This window comes from Thamnophis elegans, chromosome 10 (genome assembly GCF_009769535.1).
Source record: "Thamnophis elegans isolate rThaEle1 chromosome 10, rThaEle1.pri, whole genome shotgun sequence".
Taxonomy (NCBI): domain Eukaryota; kingdom Metazoa; phylum Chordata; class Lepidosauria; order Squamata; family Colubridae; genus Thamnophis; species Thamnophis elegans.
Window position 1 is genome coordinate 43,511,983 of NC_045550.1, and position 26,929 is coordinate 43,538,911.

At 36.5% G+C, this 26,929-nt stretch overlaps 2 protein-coding genes and 1 long non-coding RNA gene across 5 annotated transcripts in view; all 3 read left to right on the top strand.

Annotated features, from left to right (window-relative positions):
• The window catches only part of LOC116514266 (carboxypeptidase B-like), a 39,366-nt gene extending 36,201 nt beyond the window's left edge, over positions 1-3,165 (top strand). For all 3 annotated transcript variants that reach the window (XM_032225775.1, XM_032225776.1, XM_032225777.1), the window contains exons 12-13: positions 1,954-2,038; positions 2,935-3,165. In XM_032225775.1, the coding sequence (XP_032081666.1) occupies positions 1,954-2,038; positions 2,935-3,113 (264 nt within the window). In that variant the 3' untranslated portion in view covers positions 3,114-3,165. The remainder of the gene's footprint in view (positions 1-1,953; positions 2,039-2,934) is intronic.
• Positions 3,166-6,451: 3,286 nt separating this feature from the next.
• Positions 6,452-26,929, top strand: part of LOC116514211 (mast cell carboxypeptidase A-like) — a 41,772-nt gene continuing 21,294 nt past the window's right edge. The window contains exons 1-9 of the mRNA XM_032225684.1: positions 6,452-6,527; positions 6,754-6,832; positions 8,511-8,635; positions 11,171-11,273; positions 11,402-11,503; positions 11,951-12,052; positions 13,052-13,162; positions 14,016-14,106; positions 16,495-16,613. Coding sequence (XP_032081575.1) covers positions 6,454-6,527; positions 6,754-6,832; positions 8,511-8,635; positions 11,171-11,273; positions 11,402-11,503; positions 11,951-12,052; positions 13,052-13,162; positions 14,016-14,106; positions 16,495-16,613 — 906 coding nt within the window. The 5' untranslated portion in view covers positions 6,452-6,453. The remainder of the gene's footprint in view (positions 6,528-6,753; positions 6,833-8,510; positions 8,636-11,170; positions 11,274-11,401; positions 11,504-11,950; positions 12,053-13,051; positions 13,163-14,015; positions 14,107-16,494; positions 16,614-26,929) is intronic.
• On the top strand, positions 20,448-24,646 carry LOC116513856. Its single transcript, XR_004256050.1, has 2 exons — positions 20,448-20,533; positions 24,281-24,646. It is a non-coding gene; the product is annotated as an uncharacterized LOC116513856 (long non-coding RNA).

Sequence of the window (26,929 nt, forward strand, 5' to 3'; positions counted from 1 at the left end):
TAAATGAAGTCTTCATCTTCTCTCCCTATTCACACCTTCCATGAGTTTTTCTGAAGGTCTGAATAAAGCTTGTAAATGTACAATTTGGATTCACATCACTTGCCACAGGCTTTCATGGTTCCCAATGAATGAATACAGATCAAGATCAGAAAACAAGAAAAATCTAGTTTTTCAGCTGCTCTGAAAAAATCTGCAATGTTTAGAATATGTCTTTTCATAGAATAAAAATTAATTTCTTAATTCAACATTTTTAAATAGTGGAATCCAGAAACATAGATATTCATCCTTAACCGTATTGATGCCAAAATTATAAAATGTGTGACATTGCACACAAGCATAATGAAAGCAGAGTTTGTGTCACATATCAATGCACACTTTCTAATTTTCTCAGTGAATGCCTATGTTCTCAACTAGTGTTACTTCCCATAAACTATTTATTTGGTTCCATGGTATAATATGATCTGACTCAGTTTGTTCTTCCCAAATTTACTGGTGATTCAGTTAATATTTCCCTAATTCTGTGACGTAAGTTACAATGGAGTCTGAGTAAGAAAAGCATTTCTTTGTGCGCACACACAAAGAAAAAAACTCCACAAAATTTAGGGGAAATTAAACTGATGACAGCATTTGCAAAGATGCAAAAAAAAAAAAAAAGAGGAAACATGCAAATAAAACTGAGAACAAATTTTGGATACAGTTCTTTTAGAAAGTTGATGCAATAAGAGTGGAATGAACCTAGCACTTGAATAATTAGAAACTGAGTAAAGTTGCCTTGACTAATTATCATGTCCCTTTCTCTTATCCTTGTTTATTACAAACTAGAATAACTTGCACAATTTAAATTCCACCAATTTTCTAAAGCTGCTTTAGAAAAGAAGTAATTAACAAAAATCCATGCTATTTACAATGTCTTCAGATGCTCTCAACTGAATGATGAATCATATTGCAGGTAGTCCTCAACTTATGACCACAATTGAGTCCAAAATATATGTTGCTAAGTGAGAAATTTGTTAAGTGAGTTTTGCAACATTTATGATTTTTCTTTCCATATTTGTTAAGTTAGTTGCACGGTGTATTATGCTTCCCCATTGGCTTTGCTTGTCATAAGGTGGGATCCTATGACCCCAGGTGATTGAAAGTGTCATAAATATGAGGACAAATGCATATACAGACGTCTGCAGAAATAAGCATTATTTTAAAGAGAAGCTTGAGGAGATATGGAACTATCATATATAGCATCATGTACATCTCCTGTACATGATACAGTCCTTCCTTTGACATCTGCGGTGCAATACAAATATCCATGGAGAACAGACATTTGTGCATACAAAATCTTCCATAAAAGCAAGAACTCTAATTTACCTTAATTTTTAATATCTTGATTTATGCAACTGTATGCTAAATATCTATCTCTAGAAATATAAATTCTGCATATGGGATCATCACTGAAATATTTGTGGCATGAGGTAGGAACTCTCTGTAATCCCAGAGTGCTTGAATATTGCTTTAGAATAATTTAATAATGTATGAGTTATGCTTTGGAATGATTGTTCAGTTATACATGTAAATGCATGGTAAGTACTCAGACTCGATTGCAATTGTTATTATTGCAATGAAAAACAACTAATTAATATGGCTGATATCCTATTTAAATAATAGATATAGACAGACCTGCCATGACAATAAAAAAATTTAGAGATAAACTTTCCGTCAAAGCAACTAATACCTCAATAAGAATTAATTAGTTTATGTTAGTTTAGTTAGTCACAGGCAGTTAGTTTAATTAGTCACAGGCATCTTCATTGTATGACATTCTTTCTGAAGCTATGGAATTAAGGGCTGAGTACAATAATATATGATACCTAGTTCTCAAAATATAAGTATTCTCCCCGCTTTGGCTTCCATTCTGAGCAAAATATCTCAATCTCTACCACAATTTATCTTTTCTCAAAGAATTCTATTGCTAAAGGAGCTATTCGAGAACTAGCAACATTATATGGCACTGAATATACTTATGGTCCAGGAGCTGCAACAATTTGTAAGTATTACTCTAACAGCAATACAACTATGGTAATGATTAGGCTATTATTCATAAAAACTTGTAATTAGAACATTACAGACAGTGTGTATATACACAAGGATTCTCCCACTTTTCAATTATCATGCCTCTTGAGTACTGCATGATTACAGTATATGATTTTCAGAAGTATTATAAAAGTTTTTCCTATTTTTCATAATATAATGCATGACTATGATATATATATATGTATGTATGTATGTATGTATGTATGTATGTATGTATGTATGTGTATATATATATATATATATATATATATATATATATATATATATATATATATATATATATATATATATATATATATATATATAATCAGTTGTTCTCAACCTGTGGGTCAGGATCCCTTTGGGGGGTCAAATGACCCTTTCACAGGGGTCACCTAAGACCATCGGAAAACACATATTTACGATGGTCTTAGGAACTGAGACACCAATTTTATGGTTGGGGGTCACCACAACATGAGGAACTGTATTAAAGGGTCGCGGCATTGGGAAGGTTAAGAACCACTGATATATATGAAAGCAAGTAGAACTATACTGTTTTAGTTCATTAACTTTAATATGAAATTCCATGATTGATTAAAAACAAAGGAATTAAGCATGGTAAAATGATCTATTAATGTGGAAAATATAATTATTCATGAGTCTCATATACTACATAATGATGTTGGAAGAAATACAGACTTACACTTCAGGTGAATAATAGGCATCTAGATAGACATATATTCTGGAAATTATGGGTACTGAAGATCCAAAAGGATGTCAAGTCATTGATATCATACAATAAATTTATGAAAATTAGTTCTATTTACCTGTCCTCTTTCTTTTAGCATATGTATTCCTTCCTGTTTACAGATCCTGCTGCTGGTGGCTCAGATGATTGGGCTTATGATGAAGGTATACAATATGCCTTCACCTTTGAACTTCGTGACAAAGGCCGATATGGTTTTGCTCTTCCTGAATCTCAGATAAAGCCAACTTGTGAAGAAACTATGATTGCTGTTAAATATATTGCTCAACATATCCTTAATTAGCAGTACTTAAAAAAAGCTTTCAAGCTGAATAAATAAAATATAATGCAGAATTGCTTTTGTACATTTTCTCAATTTTCTTTGCCACCATAACGTAGAACATAGAATAGAGTTGGAAGGAGTCATGGAGGTTATCTAGTACAAATCTCAGCTCAAAAAGGGTACCTTATATCATTCCAGACAAATGGCTGTCCATTCTCTTTAAAAATCTCCAGTGATGGAGCACCAGTGGTGGGTTGCAGGCGGTACGTGCCCTGCCCGGAGCACTGGATACTGTTCTGGTAGGGTGCTCCAGAGGGCCCACCCACCCGCCTGAGCTCCTTACCAGTCTTTTAAGTCTTTGGCGCTTCCGCGCATGCACACGGCGCGTATAGTGCCTGAGCAACACTCCGCTGAGCAGCTGGAACGTCATGGAGGCTCGCGGAAGCAGTAAGATGCATGCACGTGCTGCACACATCCATGTAGACAACGCCAGGATTTGGAACCCACCACTGTGGAGCACCCACAAGTTCTTGAGACAAGTTATTCAATTGGTTTATTGCTCTCATCGTTAGTCCTAAATTGCTTTTCACCTTGGTTAGTTTCCATCCATTGTTTCTTGCCTTGCCTTCTGGTGCTTTGGAAAATAGTTTGACACACACACACACATACACAGACACATACACACACACATACACACAAATCTTGTCTTATGCCCTCCGATATTGGAACACTGATATCATGTCTCCCCTAGGCTTTCCTTTCACTAGACTAGACATACCCAAGTCCTGCAACCATTCTTTGTATGTTTTAGCCTTCAGTTTGTTCTGGGTTCTTCAAAAACTATAGATGTATGTTTGCCAGCCTCCTTAATATGCTATTGTTTAAAAAATAATATTTGTTCTGAGGAAGCTAGAATTCACATAGGTGAATGAGTAGATAGCAATAGCAATAGCAGTAGACTTATATACCGCTTCATAGGGCTTTCAGCCCTCTCTAAGCGGTTTACAGAGAGTCAGCATATTGCCCCCAACAATCTGGGTCCTCATTTTACCCACCTCAGAAGGATGGAAGGCTGAGTCAACCCTGAGCCGGTGAGATTTGAACCGCTGAACTGCTGATCTAGATGAATGCACGGGCAGGTTTAGGTTAAGGTGAGTTTAACCCGCAGTATAAATATAGTAAATGGGATTGTGTTGTGGAATGGCCTTCTTACATCTTCATTTTGGCATAATTCCTTGTACCTGCCGAGAGAAGTACACTCAAGAGTAGCATGGCACAAAGGAGTCTTTCTCAGGCAGCACACCCATCATATGATAGAGTTGAATTCCCAAAATTCCCCAGGTCATAAAGGCTAATCAAAAGTGGGGTTGGGGCGGGGGGGGGGGGTAGAACAGACTTTGGAAATCCCTATTTGCACAAGAACTTGTCTAGATTACAAGAGACTTCTGCATTGACCACAATCAGATTCTTATGCAACTGACACACACAGTTCTATCTAGAAGTAGACAGAAATAACCACTGGTCATTTCTTCTTCCTTCTGGGCTTATCTATTTCAGATGTTCTTGAGATATGAAACTCAACCAAAAGACAGTATAATAAAATTACATTAAAAAGACAAGAGATATGGAGCACTTTGAGTCAAAACATTAAGCAGTCAGCAAAGGAAATATTCAAAATAATTGTGGGTATGCTAAAATTAATAGATGAAAGTTTGGTGTTCCTCAGTTATTCAACTGGTTAAACCAAACTTGTGAGGAAAGAATCAGAGAATGACATTAAGAATGCAGCAGGCAGACTAGAAAGAAAGAAAGAGATAAACAATGAAGAAGGAATGTGAACCATAACTGCTGAAGTTCTTTGAATCTTCGTGTTCAGATAAATAGAGCAGATTTATTTGAAGTGTCACATAAGGGTCAACAGCCTTTTAAAAAAAACAGTGGGAGACTGATGGTCTCTCCCACATATTTCTCTACTGTACATGTGAAAAAGGGAAAGCAAATCATGTGAACACTTGGATAGTAGAATTTCTCCAAAACTATCCAATATGAATCCACATATTATGACATGATTCAATACTTATGTAATGTTGTGGGTATATGCTTTAGTTCAAAGCAGCTGATGTTCTGAATTGCCATTTCATTCATTAGTTATATTCATTTTTTATTATTTGTATATACTTACATTTTCTTTATCCTTCTATTTTCCCCATAAACAACAAAATTGCCATGTATACGCTCTGTTTCTCTAAATCTTACTCCAGACACTGGCCTCAAATCAAACCAAATTACACCCACTGAAATCCAGACAGGAACATTTCTGGTACAAAGGTCCAGGATTAACTCAAATTGTCTCCATGCACGCACAAGGGGTTGGTTTACCTTCAGGCAGAGGGAGAATTTGCAAGGATGGGAGCACATGTTAGGATAAAGTGGCCAGCAACTGAAATTTTATTTGTTTATTTAGTAAATTTCTATCACATATGTGACTCTAGGCCAGTGGTAGTCAACCTGGTCCCTACCGCCCACTAGTGGGCATTCCAGCTTTCATGGGGGGCATTAGGGATTTGCTGTAACTCTGCTTTATAAATTTTATAAAGTAAAGTTAGTTCCCTACTTTATAAATCACCATTTACTGTGAACCAGTGGGCAGTTTGAAAATTTTAGTACTAGCACAGGTACAAAAGTGGGTGGTAGGTATAAAAAGTTTGACTACCCCTGCTCTAGGCAGTTTACGAAGGTAAAAAACATAAAAACATTGCAAAAAAATCATTCTGGGTCACACCTATCTGTGGAGTCTTTTGTGGTTTCAGTATTAAGAGAAGTGTTGTTTTCTTTTTGGTAGTTTTTGATAAGACTTGTTTACTGTTTGACTGTCTGGGTTGGTAGTTCCTTGATTGGAGTATTGTTTACTGCTTGATTATTGGTCTGTTACTAATCTTGATGTTAATCCTTGCTTATCTGAGTGTTGATTGCAGGTGAGGAGGTATTTTGCTTTTTTTCCCCTTCTCTTTTTAGCTTTTTGATAGTCTCTTTCGAATGGTGTAAATGTTGTTCATCTCTGTCTTACACCTATCTAGGCTGATATGTGCTGAAGTATCCTGCAGAGCTGTTTATCTCTCACCATACAACATGACACTTAATGGCACTTTTCATCTGATTGAGTTTTAGTTTTTCTTCTTACATTTTACTGCTCAGGTTTTGTAATAATGAGTGGAAGACTAAAAGTGTATTAACTGGCAAATTCAAAAGCCATTATATAGTATCCAATGAAAACTTTAGAGGAAGTCAGCTGACTGCTTGTGTGTGCATATAAAGGCATATATAAGAAATAAGGATCTAGTTTTACAGACAAAGTGGAATCATGAGGTTCATTCTTACATTTCTAGGGCTCCTTTTTACACCTCTGGGGCGTGTCCTCGTACATTCCTTTGACAGGTAGATATTTCTCATTGTGGTTTTTTCCTGAAAGCAAAGTTACTGGTTTTACTAGGTTCATGACTGTATGTTGGAATATAGGCAACTTTATATGCAATCTGGCAAAGCTCTGTAAGCCTGATGAAATGATTTACAACCATACATCAGATGGTGAGAGGAAGGAAATAGAACAAAATGTGACTTAGTTTGATGGTAATGTTTTTTTCATTGTGCTTTACTTGTATTGAAGTGACAAAGTATTTCGAGTGAAACTTGAGAATGAAAATCAACTAAATGTCTTGAAGGACCTGGCCTCTACAATACAGGTGAGGAGTCCTTTTAACCATATGCACCATAACTATTTTCCATGTGTTTCTACATAGTTTTTGCAAATAAAAAATGCTTCAGTTGTGTTTTCAATGCATAGTGAAAGCTGCAAATGAAGAGGAGCCATTTCTGGTAGTTTAGCTTATACAATCTCTATACATATTGTATGTGCAGATATAATTTAGTTTAAACTACTATCCAAATATTTACATGATTTTTTAAATGTAATTCCTATGCCTCCGAATATAAATTGTATGAAACTTTTTGGCATTTTTTTATTGTTTTGATCTTACTTCTGATAAGATTGTCAGATACGAAGTAACATCACATGTCAACAATAAATATACTGCAAAATATTTACATCAAATATTGAAAGATTAATAATGATATGTTGTGAGGGGTAAATATTCAAATATCGGTGCTTATATGACATTTTCTTCTGCCAACCTAGCAGTTCGAAAGCACCTAAAAATGCAAGTAGAAAAGTAAGAACCACCTTTGGTGGGAAGGTAACAGCATTCAGTGCGCCTTTGGCATTTAGTCTTGCCAGCCACATGACCATGGAGACGTCTTTGGACAGTGCTTCATCTTTGAAATGGAGATGAGCACCACCCCCTAGAATCGGGAATGACTAGCACATATGTGTGAGGGGAACTTTTACCTTTTACCTTATGGCATTTTATTATTTTAGAAGATATGCTAAAATCTATAAAATAGAAAACAGTACATGAAGGCATTCCCTTAATGCAATCATTTTGTAGCTTCATACTGGTCATTCAATGCCCTCATATCAATTGGCATTATTTTCTCCAAAAGCTATCTTTTTTTGATGAGTAGTGCTTAGTTACAATGTTAATTTGTTACTCTGAGGACCAGCAATCCTAGCCATCAACAGTCGTTGAACAAGTAGTCATTAACTGAGACTACGGTTTACTTTTACTCTGCTACACATACACAGGAAGTCATAGAGATAATGAATTTGTTTACACAGAAAATAAAACAGGATGACTCTATTAGGTATAGTGAAATGTTTACATTGAGCAGCTAATGCTATGGATTATAGCAGTAAAGTTTTGAAGTTCTACCTCCTGGTATCTCCTGATTGAGGAAAATGAAAAATTCTATATCGTTAATGCTGAAGTTAGACTCAACTAATCTGGATTGGGCCAGTTGTTGAAAAACAATACATACATACATGCATACATACATACATACATACATACAGTGTCACAACCCCTGGTATGCCCAGATATGGTAGGGAGCATACTGCTTCCCTTTTCTGTCTATCGGCTCACTCTGGGAGCCATTCAGGCAGAAAGCCACTTTTTTTTAATGTTGCCTCTGTTACATTTGTGTTGCAATTGTGCTGATAAATAAATAAAGGGAGACTAGTATAGATCTATTTCAAGCTATTTAGCTCTCATCAGCTAGCCATACCTTTACTGGGAATCGAACCTGGGCTGTATTACATATTAGGCAGTTATATTAGCCACTAAACCACAGGCTCTCCTCCTTTATCGCTAAGCCAGAGAAATAGGCTAAGCCAGGGAATCAGCCCAATTGCAACACACACACACACACACAGACACACACACACACACACATATCTATATGATTCCTCTTTTCTGTTCACATTCTTAAAAATAAACTTGCCATACTTTTTTCCCCCCCATCTAGCTTGACTTTTGGCATCCTCATTCAGTTCAACATGTTCTTATTGGGAAAAATGTGGATTTCAGAGTGAGTTCAGATCAGACAAACTTTGTTCAAAAGATCCTGGAGCAAAATCAAATCCAAAACAGGTATGTGGTTTCATAGAATGTATACTATAAATAAATAATCAGAAATTTAATCAATGAAATCCAAATAGAATTAAATAAATTTCTTTAGGAGGCAGACAAAAGGAAGGAGATAGAAATGAAGAGTAAATATGTCAATTAATTAAAGACAATTTAAATCAATCTAACAGAATTACCAGTACTCTTTAATGTAGAGTATGCAACATACCAAGTGCCACAGCAGATGGGGCCAAAGGCCATTTTAGAATAGGTTTCAGGGGCTTTAAAGGTAAGAACAAATGCATTGTCTTTCTTTCAAACTTAAAACATCCATTTTGCCCTTAACTTTCCTCTCAAACTTTGAAATTTATGCGGGGGGAAAAGATATGAGGTAAACAGGACTAGTCTTAGTTTAATCCCGTTTTTAAAATAGTATATTGTGCTACATCTACATCTACAATATTATGTACATACTTATGGATCAGTGCTGCTTGTTCTTGAATAAAAGGTAGTCAATGCAAAATTATATTTCTCTATTCAATCTTTCTGCTTGATTCTCAATCTTTTCCCTGTATAAACATAAAGTTTAACATGCTTTCTTTTTTGAACAACCATATCCATCTTCTATTACTACTGCTCCTTCAATAATATATCAATTCAACTTCCTGACTGTCTCTCGTGATATAGTATTGCAATAACTACAGATTTTAAAATCCAGAGACATTAGAAACAGTGGGAGTTTCTCCACTGATTTCATCTAAATATCATTTCTATTTAATGAGGGCACTCCAATACAAAACAGAAAAATAGGAAGTTCGCAAACAGTAAATGATACTTAAGCAGGTTTTAATTCTTCAGTTATTTCGCTAAACTGAACAATACATTTATAATAGAAATTGCTAATTTATGTCATCATGACTATGTATGTGTGATTTCTGGATATCACAGGATCAGTTATTCATTTCTGCCTTTATCAAGCTACACAACTTCCTGTCTTAAATAGAGGTAAAATATTAAAGGCTGCATAGGGTAACATGATGTTGCATTTCTGATGCACTTATTAATATGATTGCTCCAGGGGTGAAATCAAGTTACCTTTGCTACTGGTTTGCAAATGTGAGCGTATGCACCACCTCCACACATGTGCGGGACTTTCCGCGTATATGGAGAGAGTCAAAAACAGGACATGATGATGTCCAGGCAGGTGGACAGAGCGTCCCGCTGCCACCACTACCAGTTCACCCGAACCGGATAGAATTGGCTGAATTGCACCACTGGATTGCCTATGGTTGACAACTTCCCCACCATTCTCAGTTTAAAAACCTACTTCAGAAAGCTCACCATGTTATTTTAAACCAAGTCATTTCTTTCCATTTGTACATATAAAATAATCGGTTCACCAGAATTCACATATTCTGGTGACACATAAAACTTTTTATGAACCATCCATCATTTATTTATTTTAAGAACTTACACATTAAAGCAGTGATGAACTTTGGGGCTGAATGCCTCTGGTTAATTTTCTTTTGTTCTGATGTTTTGCTAGCAACTGTAGATGGTATCTTCAGAGACAGACTGAGCTGGTTTGCAGTGTACTTCTTAGCACCACAAAGGCAACTCAGCTGAGCTGAATGGGCTCTTACATAAACCCTGAAAGCTGATCTATGTTTGGTCCATGTCTTGTGAGTCCAAGAAATCTGATTCCTCATTGGCTCCTCCCTTAACTGAGCCATTTTGATCAAATTCCAAGACAACAGATTGGTCTGTCTTCATCCTGAAATCTCATCAGTGCTTCATTGATGTCAGTCTTGAAATCTATAAATTGCACAGGCATGCAAAAATGGATTTCCAAATGAGCTGCTTATTACAGAACGGGCTTAATTTGAGGAAAAATAAACTATTAATCTGGAAATATGTGAATACAAGCAAAAAGTGAGCTAGTGCTTAGAAGTACTGTTTTAAAGCAACTGTCCGGGAGCTATGTGACATCATAGGGAAGAGAGTGGCTTGTGGGTTGCTTCACTTAGAGCAGTGTTTCTCAACCTTGGCAACTTGAAGATGTCCAGACTTCAACTCCCAGAATTCCCCAGCCAGCATTTGCTGGCTGGGGAATTCTGGGAGTAGAAGTCTGGACATCTTCAAGTTACCAAGGTTGAGAAACACTGACTTAGAGTAAGATACAATGAAGCCTTGCTAGTCACTGGATCAATCCTGTCCTCAGATACATTAGGATGGCAACCATCAAAGCCTTATCCCTTTTTAAAAAGGGAGTATGGCTTTGATCATTTAATTGTGTATTCCAAATCTGCTTTTTAAAAATTCCCTTGGCTATCTTTAGTCCTATAAATTTACAGATTAAGGTAAGCAAAACACGGGTGGGGGAGCAGTCCACTTGTTTATAATGCAAGTTTTAACAAATCGAAAAAGAGAGAAAGAAGGAATACTTTTTAATGGAGGGTATGTGAGCCTGTAGGGTAGACACGGGCCAAAGAAATCCTAAACAAAACGGTTTCAGGGAAAGCAAGACTACATATTTAATCAAATTGTTTCCTATTACAGAATTGTATTCCACAACCTACAAGATGAAATTGAGAAACAGTTGGATGGAGGGAAACATCTCCGTAAGAAACATTTCTACACAAGATATAATGAATGGGAAAAGGTATGAAAGAAACTTTCACTGAAAATGAAAGAAACTTTTTTTAAAAATTGCTTAGGCAATTTAAAATAACAAAATATATTCTGATCGTTTAAGATTCTCTTAATTCTATTATTATGTGATCCTCTTAGATCGCTGCATGGACTAGACGAATGGCTAAAAAACATGCCAAACTGATCTCCAGGATTGAGATTGGAAAGACTTATGAGGAGCGGCCTATGTATGTCCTTAAGGTAAAAGTGCCAATATAATTCAAGCATTTAATGAATAAGTGTAGATCTATAGCCAATGCATAATGAGAAAGTAGATTAACAGATAGTTGTAGTATTGAACTGCATTAGCTGACACAAGGATAAACTGATCTACAATGGAAAGTATGATTAAACCTACTCTAGTTAATTTTATGTTCATGCATTTAAAAAAATCACTCCATCAATTGTTCATCTCTTTGGTTTCAAAATGTAGCAAAATGTACAGATATTTTATTACACAACTTTCTCAGAATGCAATTTTACATGTCTGGTTCCCTAAAATAAACAATTTTCACTGAGAATTTCAATAAAAGCTATAAGTAAGCAAATCAAAGGAAATGCAAATTAATTCTAACACCAGAAGCTGATCAATTATTATGCAAAGTAAACATAAGAAAGTTGTAAAAACTTAATTTTTTCTGGAAACAGGTTGGGAAACAAAGTAACCCAAAGAAAGCTATATTTATGGATTGTGGTATTCATGCACGAGAGTGGATCTCACCAGCCTTTTGCCAATGGTTTGTAAAGGAGGTTAGTAAAATATACTTAATCAATACTGTCATTAACTCAGTAATATATTCACCCTAGAGTAAATAATTGGGTTATGATGGGACAGGCACTACAGCATCGGTTTGCATGTGAGCATATTCAACTAGAAGCTACTATATGTAGCTGAGTTGAATTATAAAGTCTTGGGTCTCCCTTGATTATTTGCTTGCAGACATTTCATTACCCAGCTAGATAACAATATCAGTATACAGTAAGTAAAGGTAGGTTTTGCTCCTTGTTTAGATTCTGTAACTTGCCTGGCAGTTTTGGTAGGGAAGTGGTTTTGTTCTTCATTGTTGTTTGATGAGGCTATTGTCTTTTGCTTGATTGTTTATCTAGTGTCTATTTATCTGGGTGTTGAATGCTGGAGAGGATGTGACCTTCTTTGTTTCCTTTTTTTTTAGAAAGCGACTTTTTAGAAAACAGCTACAGTATTTGAGAAGAACTGAAAAGTTCAAGCTATTAGAAATCTACTGATTTAGCCCTCAAATGTGTGTGTGTGTGCGTGCGTGCGTGCGTGCGTGCGTGCGTGTTTTCTCTGTAGGCATCTGGCTGACCACAGTTTGACACAGAATGTTGGGCAACATAATCTCTTGATCTGCTTCCCGAAGGCTTGTTTTAGATTCTTCCATGCCACTCCAAGCCCCAAATAATCTTCTGAAGCCCTCCTGGAAGTTTTCTATATAAGGTGAAACAGGAGACAGCATTCAAGAAAGACTGATCTTTGCTTTCCCTCTGAAAAGAAATTTTCCCATAACTAATTCTGACATCAGTAGGTGCCCGAAAAAATATAACCAATGTAAATATTGTAAAATAATTGTAAATTATTATTTGCACTATAGATTTCATTAGTGTAACCTACTATAGGTAGATGAGGGATGACAGAATATACTTTTAAAGATAAGTATTGTGATGTTTCCAATATTCTCAGTTTATTAAAAAAATGTTTTATTTTAAAATATGTGTCTTTTTCTGTTATAGGCTGTCACGACTTATGGAAGAGACAAGGACATGACACTACTCTTAGACAACATAAATTTCTATGTTCTCCCAGTGTTCAACGTTGATGGTTATGTCTGGACATGGACAAAAGTACTGTTCATGTTTATTCCTTTCTAGAAAAAAATATTTCTTTTGCTAAAATGAATTATGGGACAGAGGAAAGTTTCAAAGAATGATTTCTTACTACCAATGTGTAGAATATTTGTAAAGGTTATATGTGTTCTAACATCAAAAAAATGAAATTCATCACAGAGAAATATGTCTATCTGTCCTTCTCTGGTGTTCATTTTCCTACCATAATTACTATTAAAAGCATAGCTTCTTCTTCATGTAATCCTTTCGTTAACTAAAGACAGCAAAAAGTCATAAGTTAGGGCTTCATTAGTCTTCATATCAGTTAATTACTTCCAAGGATTTAAAAAATGCAACATGCAAATTAAAGCAATGAATATATTGTTATCTGATATTTTACAGATTATAGCTCCCTTCTTCATACAGAACAGGAAGAAATCCAACAGAAATTACTGTGTACAATAAGCAGCATATAGGAGCATTAGTCTTCTCTCATATGAGTATATCTTTGAATTAGTTAAATGTCATCCTTACTTGGATGTCAGCACAGCACGACAGTAGGATTATACTTACTCAGACCACTGACAAACAACAACTCAGATTTAAAATGTAATAAACGTAATGTGTAAGCAATTCCAAAAGTTAATGTAGATGCATTTATTTTTATTCAGAGATAAAAATTAACAGTAACTTGGATGTTTTACTACTGATAGGTAAAGCAAAAGAGAACATGTGTGGAAGTGGTATATAGCACCATAGTCCTTCTACCCACTACATTAGTTGTACATAGTTTGCAAATAGATTGATAATACGTTCAGAATTAAGAAATAAAAATACGAAATAATGGACTTCAAACACTTTTGCCTTACAGGATCGCATGTGGAGAAAGAACCGTTCCAATAACTCTAACAGTGATTGCATCGGCACTGACCTGAATAGGAATTTCAATGCTGCTTGGGGCTGTAAGTAGAATGTAAGAAATGTAAGAAAGAGAATGATGGTGATTTCCTTAAATCCCACAAGCAAATATCAATCCCAGAATAAGTTGAAAAAAGCCATAACTTCTGCAAGGTGGTCAAGGTAACACAAATGATGAAAGCAGCACCATGCTGATGCAACAGAAGCTCTGGCACTTTTGTATGTGTTCATGATAGCACTTAGACCAGAGGTGGGTTGCTCCTGGTTTGGCCCAGATCGGCTGAACTGGTAGGATTGGCAGCTGTAGGCTCCGCCCACCCGCATGCGCAGAAGCATCACACACATGCAGGAGTGCCCCCGAACCAGTAATAACAAAATTGGCAACCCTCACTGACTTAGACGTATAGTACATACCACATCACAGTGCTCTACAGCCTCTCTAAGTATATAGTGAGCATATTGTCCCCAACAATCTGGGTCCTCATTTTACCAACCTCGGAAGGATGGAAGGCTGAGTCAACCTTGAGCCGGTAAGATCGAACTGTTGAACTGCTGACATCTAGCAGTCAGCAGATGTAGCCTCCAGTACTGAATTCTAACCATGCGCCATCACGGCTCATGATGTCACAAGTACACACAAAAGGGGTGGAGCCATTTTAGTCATTTTGGAATGAAAGTGATAGATTCTGAGATCACTTCTACATAGAAGTCAATTAGTTTTCTCTAATGTACAGGATTAATAAGGTGACCAGACGTCCCGCTTTCAGCGGGACAGTCCCTCTTTTGAAGAATTTGTCCCGCGTCCCGTTTTTTTAAAAAAAAATCCTAATTTTTTTTAAGTTACGAAAAAGCCTCCAGCCGCTTTGAGGCTCTCCTAGCAACTGGGAGTGTATATTCTTCTTCGAGCCGAGCGCATTCCCGCCCGCGCGTCCTTGGGAGTTGTTGCCAATGGCTGAGGGAGGAGAAGACTTTACTCCATGTGGAGACCACGGGCTTCCCTCACGGATTTTTTCTTCTTCTGTTGCTTTGAGCAGACTCTCCCTCCCCCCCTCTCTCTTTCTCTCTCTCTCGGAGCTGGTGGGCTGCCTCCAAGGCTGTCCAAGCTCAGCACCCCCCCCCCGGACTGCTGCTTCGCCTCGGCTGCTCGGGGCTTCTAAATTGGCATTGCATGTTGTTTGGGGAGGGGATTACTGTGCCATAGAAACACAGCGTATGTCTCACGTGGCTGATAACCTGGTCTCTACAGAAGAGGTAATTTTAAAAACTTCGGAGTGAATCCAGAAAGAGGGGAGAAAGAGGCTGAAGGAGTGTGTGCACAGGAGGGGGGATTTTATACACGTCCCAGTGAATCCAGAGGAGGGGGGGGGAGAGAGAGAGAAAGAGGCTGAAGGAGTGTGTGCACAGGAGTGGGATTTTATACATGTCCCAGTGAATCCAGAGGAGGAGTGTTTGTCTGTGTGTGTGTGTGTGTGTGTGTGTGTGAGAGAGAGAGAGAGAGAGAGAGAGAGAGAGAGAGAGACTATCACTAAGTGTTGTAGCTTGATGAATGCATTCTATTTTATTTTTCTTTATGTACACTGAGAGCATATTCACCAAAGACAAATTCCTTATAAACTATTCTACTCTACTCTACTCTACTCTACTCTACTCTACTCTACTCTACTCTATTCATTTCTATTTCAATTCTAATAAGGAGTTTAGCTTCTCTCTCTTGAAAATGTAAGCTAGCATAAGGCATTATAATGCAAGCTTGCTTTAGCTTTCAAATAGTTCATTTAGTGACCAAAGTTACATGGCATTGAAAAGTGACCATTTTTCACACTTAGCGACCATTTTTCACACTTAGCGACCATTTTTCACACTTAGCGACCATTGCAGGATCCTCATGGTGACATGATCAAAATTTTGATGTTTGGCAACATATTCATATTTATGATGGTTTCAGTGTCCTGGGCTCATGTAATCCCCTTGTGTGACCTTTTGACAAAATATAAACATTTTAATCAAGCCCCCCCCCCGCCCCCGGTCAATGGGTCCCTCTTTACCAATCTGAAAATCTGGTCATCTTAATGATTAAAGCATAGCAGAATCTCTTACGTTAGACAAGAATCGATGCCAATTTGTCCTGCTAGCCCTACATTATGAGAAATATTAAAGTATTGAATATTTGGAAAGTGCCAATCCTTTTTTCAAAAAGCTGTTATCTGTTCAACCAAGAATCAGAACTATGCCTATAAGACTAGGGTTCTCAAACTATGTAGATTGATAAATGACCAATATTCAAGGCTTTCATTATCTTGTTATCACAAATTCAAAGCCTTAGGAATTTTTACATGAAGAACACATTATGATGCCCATCCTGTGCATCAGAATTGGGAAGAAATACAAATAGCTTTCATATGAGCAACTTTTCTTAACATTTTTCCTTGCAGCAGACAAATACAAGAATCTCATGACCCTTGTGAACCGATATACTGTGGTTCCTCAGCTGAATCTGAGCCAGAAACAAAGGCAGTCACAACCTTTATTCGTGCACACCTTGCTTCTATCAAAGGATATATAACCATCCACGCCTATTCTCAGAAGCTGCTTTTTCCTTATGGCTATACAAAAGAAGAAGCACCTACTCATGACAAATTGGTATGTAGAAAAAGAGAGGTTTCATCAGTCTACAACAAAAATGAATAACCTTAGGACCATATGCAATCTTCTGTGAGCTTCTTAAAAAGCCCAACTACATCAGCTAATCATTGTGAATATCAGTAGGACATTTTATTGCTATTTCAAGGTTAGAAATTTTAAAAAATCTCAGAAAACGGCAGTGAAAACCCTGAAACAGGCTCAAAGACCTGTTTTAAAAATTCAAGACACTTTTCTCACTGTCTGTGCCTCCTCTCAGACTTTAAAATGACTCCCGGCCATTCCCAAAAGTTTCTGCTTGGACTTTTTATTATTTATTTAATATTAAGCTTTTAACCATGTTTTTCCCATTTGTTCTTTATTTATTTTATTTATATTTCATATAAATAAACCACCTTTCTATGTCTAGACCACCTATCTCCTTCAAGGAGGAGCTTTGGGCGGTGAATTAAACATTTTAAAATTATAAGTTTATAACATAAAATTTAAAGAAATAAAAAAATGCAAAGATTTAACATTGATTAATAAAGGTGGGTGAGGGCTCTCATGGCACTAACAACCCCATAATTGCATGGTCCTTTGTGCCTCCATGTAAGGCAACAGACCCAAATTTGATTCCTTTACAGAAGACCAGGAGAGGGGTGGGGCAGCCTCACCTCTAGGGAAAAGATATTCCATAATGTAAGGGCAGGGATAGAGAAGGCTCTTTTCCTAGATCCCACCAGTCAAAATTCTTTTACTGATGGGGTCTGTAGCATACTTTCCCTATCTGAAGAAGTGAGACAGGCTGATGTGATGGGGTGAAGCCAGTTTCATAGGTAGCCTGTCCCCGTGCCACGAGGGGCTTTATAGGTGATGAGCTTAAATTTGATCCGGAAGCAAACTGGCACCAGTGCAGTTTGCAGAGTCTGGATGTCATATTTGCGCCCTTCTTTGGTCACCCAATACACACAGGACAAAATGTTTATTGTTTTTATGTATAAGTCACCTAGAATTTTTTTTAAATTTGGCCTATTAAGAGGGAAACAGACTTTCCCCAAAAGTCTCCCCCCCCCCCCTAAATAGTTTTCCCAAATTACACATTTTAATGCAATTTTTGACCTGTGGGCTATTTCAAGACATAGATCAGGGAACTTTGTGAATAATCACAGAAGAATCCGTCTTGGCAGATTATATCATATCATTTTATAGTTCCTCATCCATCTTCTCTGCCTGCTTTTTTGCTTGGTGAGAGATAGCACATGGAGAGGAAACTCGAGAAGGAGAAGCAGCAGCAGCTCTTACAGCAGGCTGAAAAGCCCTGAGATTGGCAACAGGCCCGTTCTGAAGCATAGGCTTTGGCAGGTGCCCAATAATGCTGGTCTTGACACCATCCAGCCCCAGAAAAAGGCTTGTAAAAGCTACTCTCCATCTTCCCAACCAGTACGTACTATCACAAAGTTCTTGCTAGTTTTTAAAATAATCTGAACTTTTGGCAATCACCTCACATTCAAAATGAGATGTTTTTCTTTGCAGAAACAATTTTGAAGGTTGCCTTGTCCAATACAAGCAGATGCCAACAACGATCATTTTCCATTAGTGGTGTTCCTGGTGAGATAATATGAAAGGATAGAAAGTTCAGATTAAGAAACCAATTTCCTTTTATAGCCTGAATCACGGAGTTGCTCATTGATTATCAAAAATCCACATTCTAAATAAATAGACCAAACGAAAGGAATAACCAGATGGTTATTGTTTATCTACTACATTTAGATTGTCCTTTAATTCACATGTAACAAATAACAGTAGGTGCAGTTGGGATGTTATCTGGGATGGGGTGGTGATAATTATTTGACTATAATAAAAATGCCTTCTTGGCCATGCTCATAAGGAGGAAAAGCAATAGGATGCTAATAAATCAACAAGAACATGTAACAAAATTGTTCTCACTGGAATGGAGCCCAGTGACCTCCTGAAAACAGCAAGCAAAACCCAAAGGGTCTCTTTGACCATTTACCCTAATCAATGATGAATAAAACACAACACAACACAACACAGAATCATATCGCAGCAAGGTCCTTGGTGCTCTCTGAGCTTGGTGGTTTCCTTGCGACGTTTCATTACCAAACTAGGTAACATCATAAATGCTAGTAAGGTGCTAGTAATATAATCAATCCTAGTGATTATATTATATAATATATGGCAATGCTTCTTATTAGCACTGATAATGTTACCTAGTTTGGGTAGTGAAACTTCTGGCAAAAGACAACCAAGTTCAGAGAGCACCAAGCCTTCCCCCCGCCCGCCTCATTTCAATCCTGAGCTACAAATATTTCTCCCTCATTGGTATTCATATCACAGAAATAGCTTACATCTGTTTAAAGTTTCACAGATTAATCAATTGCAAATGTATAGCTGATCTGCTCCATGAGACAATTTAAAGATCTGTGGTGTTCTTGGTGCTCTCTGAGCTTGATTGTTTACTTGCAAGCAAACAATTGAGAAAGCATCAGGATTCCACAATTCAAACCTGAGATTCATGTATTCTATCCTATTCATTCTAGGCAAATCTTCATTTACAAATTGCTGTCAACGAAATTGACTTTTGGGATTTGCCAGCTCAACCTATCTGTAGGGGTAGCAAGTTAGAGAACACTGCTAAGATTGCAGGATGCTATAAATGCTAATCATCTAAATTAGGATTTGATTTCCGATCTCTGAAATTCATTTTTCTCCAAGGTAAAGAAGATGCTATGTTACCTGCCAACATATACATAATATTAATGTTCTTTAAACAATGTAGGTGGCATTTTATACAGCTTTTCATCCTATCAGTTTTACAAAAACAACAGTCTTCAAAACAGTACTTCCATAAAATTCAGAAAAATATGTTGAAATGTGTCAGTATATAAAATGTTCTCTCTTGGCACCAAAAAAGTTGGCACCAGGCTAAGTTCTTGTGTAATAGGAATGTAACCACTGAGAAATCCCCATCTTTGCAGGGTATCTTTGTACTTCCGAAGAACAAACATGCAGAAAAAAGCCTCAGCAAATTACCTTTAAAAAAATGGCTTGGACAGATGCCACAAATAAAAGTGTATTATATACCTTTCATCTAAATAGACAGAGAGGTTGGCATTCCTTCAAATGAAAGGTCCGACCTAAGTTTTCTATTATTAAGGATTAAAATGCATTGATGTGCATATACCAATACAGAAATGGAGATGCATATTCGGATCCTGGTTTGCATGCATACTATTGTTGCAGTCTCAGCAGGAGACATGGAGCATATTAGATTTACATCTGTATGACAACACATCTCTAGATGCAGCACGAATCATTCAGCTGATTTTCTGTCCAAATTGTACAGCTTGGATAGGGATAAAATTCCCAACTGTCTTGCAACAGAAGTGGGAATCCAAATTCATTGCTTGTGGCCTCTAGTCACATCAATGCTCCATTACGTGTAATTACATATGGACTGGGGCCCAAATCTAGGATAGTCCAAGAGCTTTAAAATCAACCAAAATTTAATTTACTTGTGACACTACATAGAGCCAGTTAGCAGGTGTTAATAGGACCTCAGATGCTTGTCATACTGGGCTAGAGAAACAAATATCCTTTCCTGGCTGAAGGCAAGTTCCTATCTTCATATAAATTATCTGAAAGTGATTGGGATATCATTGAATTTGTATGTAGTTGAATATGCCAAGAAAGAAAGGAGAATCTGGATCATTGATCTAATATTTCTTCTTTTCAAATACAGAATGAATTTGGCTAAGGAAGCTGTGGATGCTTTACATAGCCTCTATCAAACAGAGTATACATATGGATCAATTGCTACCACAATTTGTAAGTATTTGTATTAGCAAAACTCTGCTTCAAAATGCTTTATATGCATCTTACACTGAAAAGTCTGCACATCTGCTTTGACATGTTGGGATATTTTATTCTGTAATGTATAAGCACGTAGAGTGAATGCTATATAGCCGTGATGGCGAACCTATGGCACACGTGCCATTTCTTAGGGTATGTGAGGCATTGCCCTGTCATCTCCAACGTGCATGCAGGCACTGGCCAGCTGATTTTGGCCTTCATTTTCAGCTGTTTTTCACCCTCTGGAGGCTTTCCTGAAGCCTTCAGAGAGCGAAAAACAACCCAATACTCAAACCAGAAGTTGAGGAACTGACTTCCGGTTTGCGCATTGGGCCGTTTTTTGGCCCTCCGAAGGCTTTAGGAAGCTTCCCTGCTCACATAAGATTTCTTCTCATTTTACTTTTTTTTTTTTTTTTGGTTTTGTTTCCTGAAGTTAGTTTTGTTTTGTTTTTGTGACTCAAGTCAGTGTTGATTCCTAACAACTTCCTGGACTGGTCTGCGAAGTTTTCTGGCAAGTTTTTTTTTTCCAGAAATGATTTGCCATTGCCTTTGTCTACTAATGTCTTATCCAAAGTTACCCAGTTGGCTTTGTCCCTAAGACGAAACTAAAACTCTCGCACCTTAACTACTATATCAAATTAATTCCCTCCTGAAGATAGCATTATTTAGTTAATGTTGGGATTGTATGTAAAATTTGCATTTCACTCCATCTGACAATTTCAAATATTCAGGCAGAGCATGGAAAAGGGGCATCTGTGTATATAGTTTACAGTAATATCTCTTCTTCTAAAATGTTTTATCCTTACCTGACACTGTAGTTCCAAGAAACTAACAGGAGTTTAGCTGGAAGAATCCACGGTTCTACCAGTAAATAAGACTGTTGTCTTCAGGACATACTTTCAGAGAAACCAACTATTTTGCTACCAGCCCAGTGATTTAGATCAGCAAGGGAGACCCTTTTGAAGTTATTCTGTTGCCTGCCATAATCTCTGCTAGCTAATACATAGAAAATGCCCTTCTCTTGTATACAATACACCTCCTATATTTATATCGTAGAGTCATAGAGAGTATTTGGATACCACTCCCCCAAGGTTTAAGAAATTTTGAAAAGGTCCAAACTATTAAGAGCTGATTAAATTTAACGGTAGTGATTAGTTTATTTGATTTTAATATTTTATCTATACTTTAATGTTTCATTATTTGTACTTTAATTACTATAAGCTATCTTGAGAATTGTTAAGTGCAATTTCACATTTGTTTGTTTATGGTCCAAATAGATCTCTTTTTAAAAAACAAAAGAGGGAAATGCAAACAAAAAAAACCTACAATAGTAACAGAAAAAAGATGTAGTTTAAAAAATCTAGCTATTATATATATATATATATATATATATATATATATATATATATATATATATATATATATATATATATATATATATAAATGTGAGCTTATTAAAGCTTGACTACATTACAAACCCATTGCTTCATCTTTGTAGTTTAAATACACTTTTCAAAGTAAATAATAATCTCCTATATGCCTCAAAACCAAGTAAAATTATTTTTAAAATACTCTCTGTGCTGTACTCCAGATTCAGTAGAGGCAAAACGTTTCATGCAATAAAAAAATCATGATTTATGAATTTAGCTCCATTTCAGATTAAGCTCCTGAACTATAATTAATCATAATATTTCTTCATAAAATTATATTGACAGAGGTAATGGTTTTAAGCCAAAATTAACCCATAGCTGTACCATATAACTTAAAGAAACTTCAAATTTCTTACAATGCCAACACAAAACAATCTACAATTTTAAAAAATCTTTTCAATGTCCATTGAGGGAACAATAGAAATTAAATAAAATAAAATTGTCTAATGAATTAATTTCATTTTTATCATAAGTATATTATATATTTCTTAATCATCTTGATCTATTGATTCTCCAAACTCAAATATTGTAATTCTTCACTTTATAATTACTTGAATCTGGTTTCCCTTTAAAGCAGTTCATCTCTTAAAGTTGCTAAAGTTACAGGAATGAAGTTTTATTTAATGCCTTTCATTGCAAACTTTGTTGAACTAGTATCCATTTTTGCCTTGAAATGAAAACATGGCATTGTCCTATATTCCCTTTTGTTCTCTATAGTTGCAACAGATAACGTTTCAAATCAGACTATACACTTCGTATCAGCTTTTCATCTAACTGTTAAATTAGCCTTTTTTTCACTGAAAGTGCTGATTTGAACTTCCATCTGTCTGATGAAATCTATACATAGAAACACCACATCATATGACATTGTATTACAATAAATTCCCATAACTGACACCAATGTCATTGATATGGAGCAGGAAGTTTATTATGCAATTTTCCTCATGACGTTATTCAATCTAACTTTGTCTATCTGTAGATCACAACTGTTTTCTGCAAGCTCTCTTTTATAGTTGCATATCTGGACTGATGATCTCACTTTTTCCTCTTCAAATAACTGGGTATTTTACCCCCAGAGTTTTCCAGTATTCTATAAGTTAACAAACATCCTTTTCTGACCAGAGAAGCAAATGTGTAATTTCTAGACCAAATAGTACTGGCAGTTAATAAAGCATTCTTCATCATAATTTCAAGAGACATCATTTTCTAAAACTATTTAACAAACATTTATCCACTAAGATGTGGTAGATTGGTTGAATGGATGAGACAGGACTCAAGGCTTTAGTGACAAACAACAGCTTTTTATTACACAGCTATTTACAAATCCAGCACAGCCTGACTGACAGCTAGTCCTTTTAAGAGAGCTGTCGGACGGCTCGGCCAATTGGCTTTTAGTATTCTCCCGCCAGAATGGAGGACCTTGTTGGAGCCTACTATATGGCTGTCAGTATGTAACAAGATGATTAAAGGTCTGGAGCCAAAAAGCATATGAGAAGGAATGCAGGAATTGGGTATGGCTAGTCCTAGAGAAAAGAAAGACTAGGGGTGACATGATAGCAGTATTTCAGTATTTGAGGAGCTGCCATAAAGGAGCAGAGGTCACTAATTTTCCAAAACACCAAAACGCAAGACAAGAAGCAATGGATGGAAATTAATCAAGGAGAGAAGCAAGCTGCAGTTAAGGAGAAACTTCCTAGCAGTGATAAAAAATTAAGCAGTGGAACATTTTGTCTTCAGAAGTTATCAGTGCTTCATCACTGGAGCTTTTTTAAGAAAACACTGGACAATTATCTGTCTGAAACGGTATGGAAGTTTCCTGTTTTAGTAGGGGATTGGATAGATGACCTCCAAGATCCCTTATAACTCTATTCTGATTGAATTAAAAAAAGGAAAGGTACAATGGCAAACCACTTCTGAAAAACCTTGCCAAGAAAACTGCAGGGACTTATCCAGCCATTCTCTAAGAATGGACACAATTGTAAATAATCTGAAGAAGAAGAAAAACAAGAATCCCAATCCTTATTGACATCTAGTAAGACGTATGCATGATTTCAGAATACTAGCAGGGAATTTAAGCATGATTTTAAAAGTATGGATGAAGACAGGGATAGTTGGGTGTCTTGAAATAACAATATCCATTTAATTCCCTATGCTAGTCCTCATTCTGTTTCATTAAACCAATGGAGGTAGCTCTGGTGAAAATCTTTTTCTCAGACTAATCTCACATAGCCAGTCTTTCTATTTCATCATTCCTTTTGTGTTCCAGTTGTTTTGAACATTATTTGTTTTTCAGATCCTTGTTCTGGAAATTCCATAGATTGGGCTTACGATGAAGAATAAAATATTCATTCGCTTTGAGCTTCGTGACTATGGCCAGAACGGTTTCCTCCTGCCTGAAAGTCAGATAAAACCTACTGTAAGGAAACCATGCTGGCAATCAAAGTAATTGCCAAGCAGATTGTCAACAATGCTCAGTGAACACTTGGTCACACTTCCTTATAAAAGAACTCTCTTTTCCTTGGCTGCAATTGTCTCCCTTGATTCTACCTGTAATTATAGATTACAGATTCTCTTTCTGATTTTTCTATTCCACTGATATTTTGTTGTCTTTCCCTTTGATGCTTTTCAGCGCTAATTAAATTTGAAAATGCAGTTTGAAGGACAAATTTCCTGCTGGATTCATTTTATTCAAGCATCTAGAAGACATTTGCTGAATAACTCTTAGCTCCCGTTCTTAGTGAATTTACTCTTTAATGAAGATAGCTCTGATAATGATTCCTCCATTGCTCTGTGTTTGAATATTGTTGCCTGTTCCAAATTTAGTTTTTTTTTGGCCTGCCTGCTCATCTAGAACATAAACTTTAAATCTCTGGGCACAGACACTCTGAAGTACTCTGTTTCCCCAAAAATAAGACAGGGTCTTTTTTACCCCTGAAATAAGCACTTGGCCTTATTTTCGGGGAGGTCTTATTATTTTTAAGGTGCAGGAGGAGGCGAATGTGGTCACCTCATGGCTCCTGCTGTGTTGCAATATTTTTGGGGAGGGCTTATTTTGAGGGAGGGTTTATTTTAGCACAGGCACTCAAAAGCTCGATTGGGATTATTATCTGGGGAGGTCTTATTTTCAGAGAAACAGGGTATGTCACAACTACTTTCCGTTGATATTACTTGCTGTAGCTGAAATATACCCATAGATACAGAAATATACATATAAACACCAAAATGGAACTGATCGTACAGATCTTTCTCCCCCATCCACCAGCCATTTAGCAAAATGTCTTGTGAGAGTGAACCAGATGAAGATCCAAAGTAGCACTGTCATATCACAGTTCAATGGAAGGCTATAAAGAAAGAGGTCCTAATTCTCAAGAGCTGTGGGTGTGGCCCTAGATTCTCTCCAAAAATATCAGAATTTAGCTTGCATGTATCCGTCTGTCCTGTGGAGATTCTCCGTCATCCAGCCCATAGTGATCTAAAAAAAAAACCAGTCCAATTGCCTTTTGAAAAAACACATTTGAGACCTACATCTATCCCAAAATAATCTTTGCTGCTGAATTTTTCTGACAATGAAAATAAATCTTGCAACTATGAATTGTAAGGCATTGGAAGGCTAGTCCTTCTTTTCTTCCTAAACCATTGTTTTGTGCTAAGAAAAAGACATGGGAAAATAAGTGAGTTAACAAAAGGAAGACAATGATGTTTGGTCTCCCCTCGGTTCAATTCTGGGAATGAGGCAAGATAATTGCACAATAACCGCACTGTCTCAGGCATTGTATTGCTTATTTAGTAATTCAGTATTAATGGGTTCACTGCATTTACATGTTCAGTTCATCACTTAATGTGCCACCATTCATTCACTTTGCAAGAAACTAATCTACATTTCATACACAACCCAGCAAAACAGCTAACTAAATTAGAACCAATTTATTGTTAAAGGCAAGGATAAAATCATTTTGACTCTGATAAACAAACCCCAGTCCTATTTTAACTGAAGTAGCAAAAGTAAATTTGAATGGACACATTTTATTTATTTTCTATTTGGCTGCTTATAGTTATTCTTCCTTTTACAAAATGTTTGCTGGTGGTATTACTTGCTTAGCAATACTTTCCTTAATAAATCCAGTGCATAAAAAAACCCTTACTATTTCCTAATTCAAGGTCCTATTATACCTTGTTTTGTTGCCTGTACAGTTCAGTTATGATTAGAATGTAACCTTAACATTCTTCATACTCATGAGGGCAATATTTTTATTTGGCCAAACATAGGTCACCAAACATTAACCCTTCATCAGACAACAACAGACACTGCATTTTTTGAAAAATCATCAGATGAAATTGACCAGCATTCTGCCATTTCTAGACCAGCTTGAAGTTTATGGACTTCAACAACTAGAATTCCAGAAGTTATGGAACACTGGATTACAGATTTATCAAATAGCTACTTATTCTGTTAAGTCAGCCAACTTCCAAGATAATAAGTGATTGAGGTCCCTATAGAATGTTGGGAAAACATTCTTCAGTTACTATGACACACAGATACACAAGCACTAATTTAAAGGAAAATGGCCTTTAGACAGTCTTCCTGTGCAGATATACTACAGTCCGTCTCATTCAGAAGGGGGTAGAGTTAATTTCTTACTCAATTTCATTCCTTTGATTGGGATGGGGCAACGGAAGTACATGGTAGGAGAATTCTAAGACAGTATTCTTCCTCTCATTCTGACCCTGGTCTTCTTGAGGAATCATATCCATTGTGTAGCCTCTGAGATATCTAGAAGAAATGGGAAAAGTACTAAAGGATACCTGTTCAAGTTTATACAAAGAGTCTAATTACACATATTTAACTGAAAATGTTAAATTATCTGAAGGAAATCAGTAGTTTCTGAAAAGAAAAGAAAATAGCACAGATATTAAATGATTCCAACTGCATCAAGCTTTATCT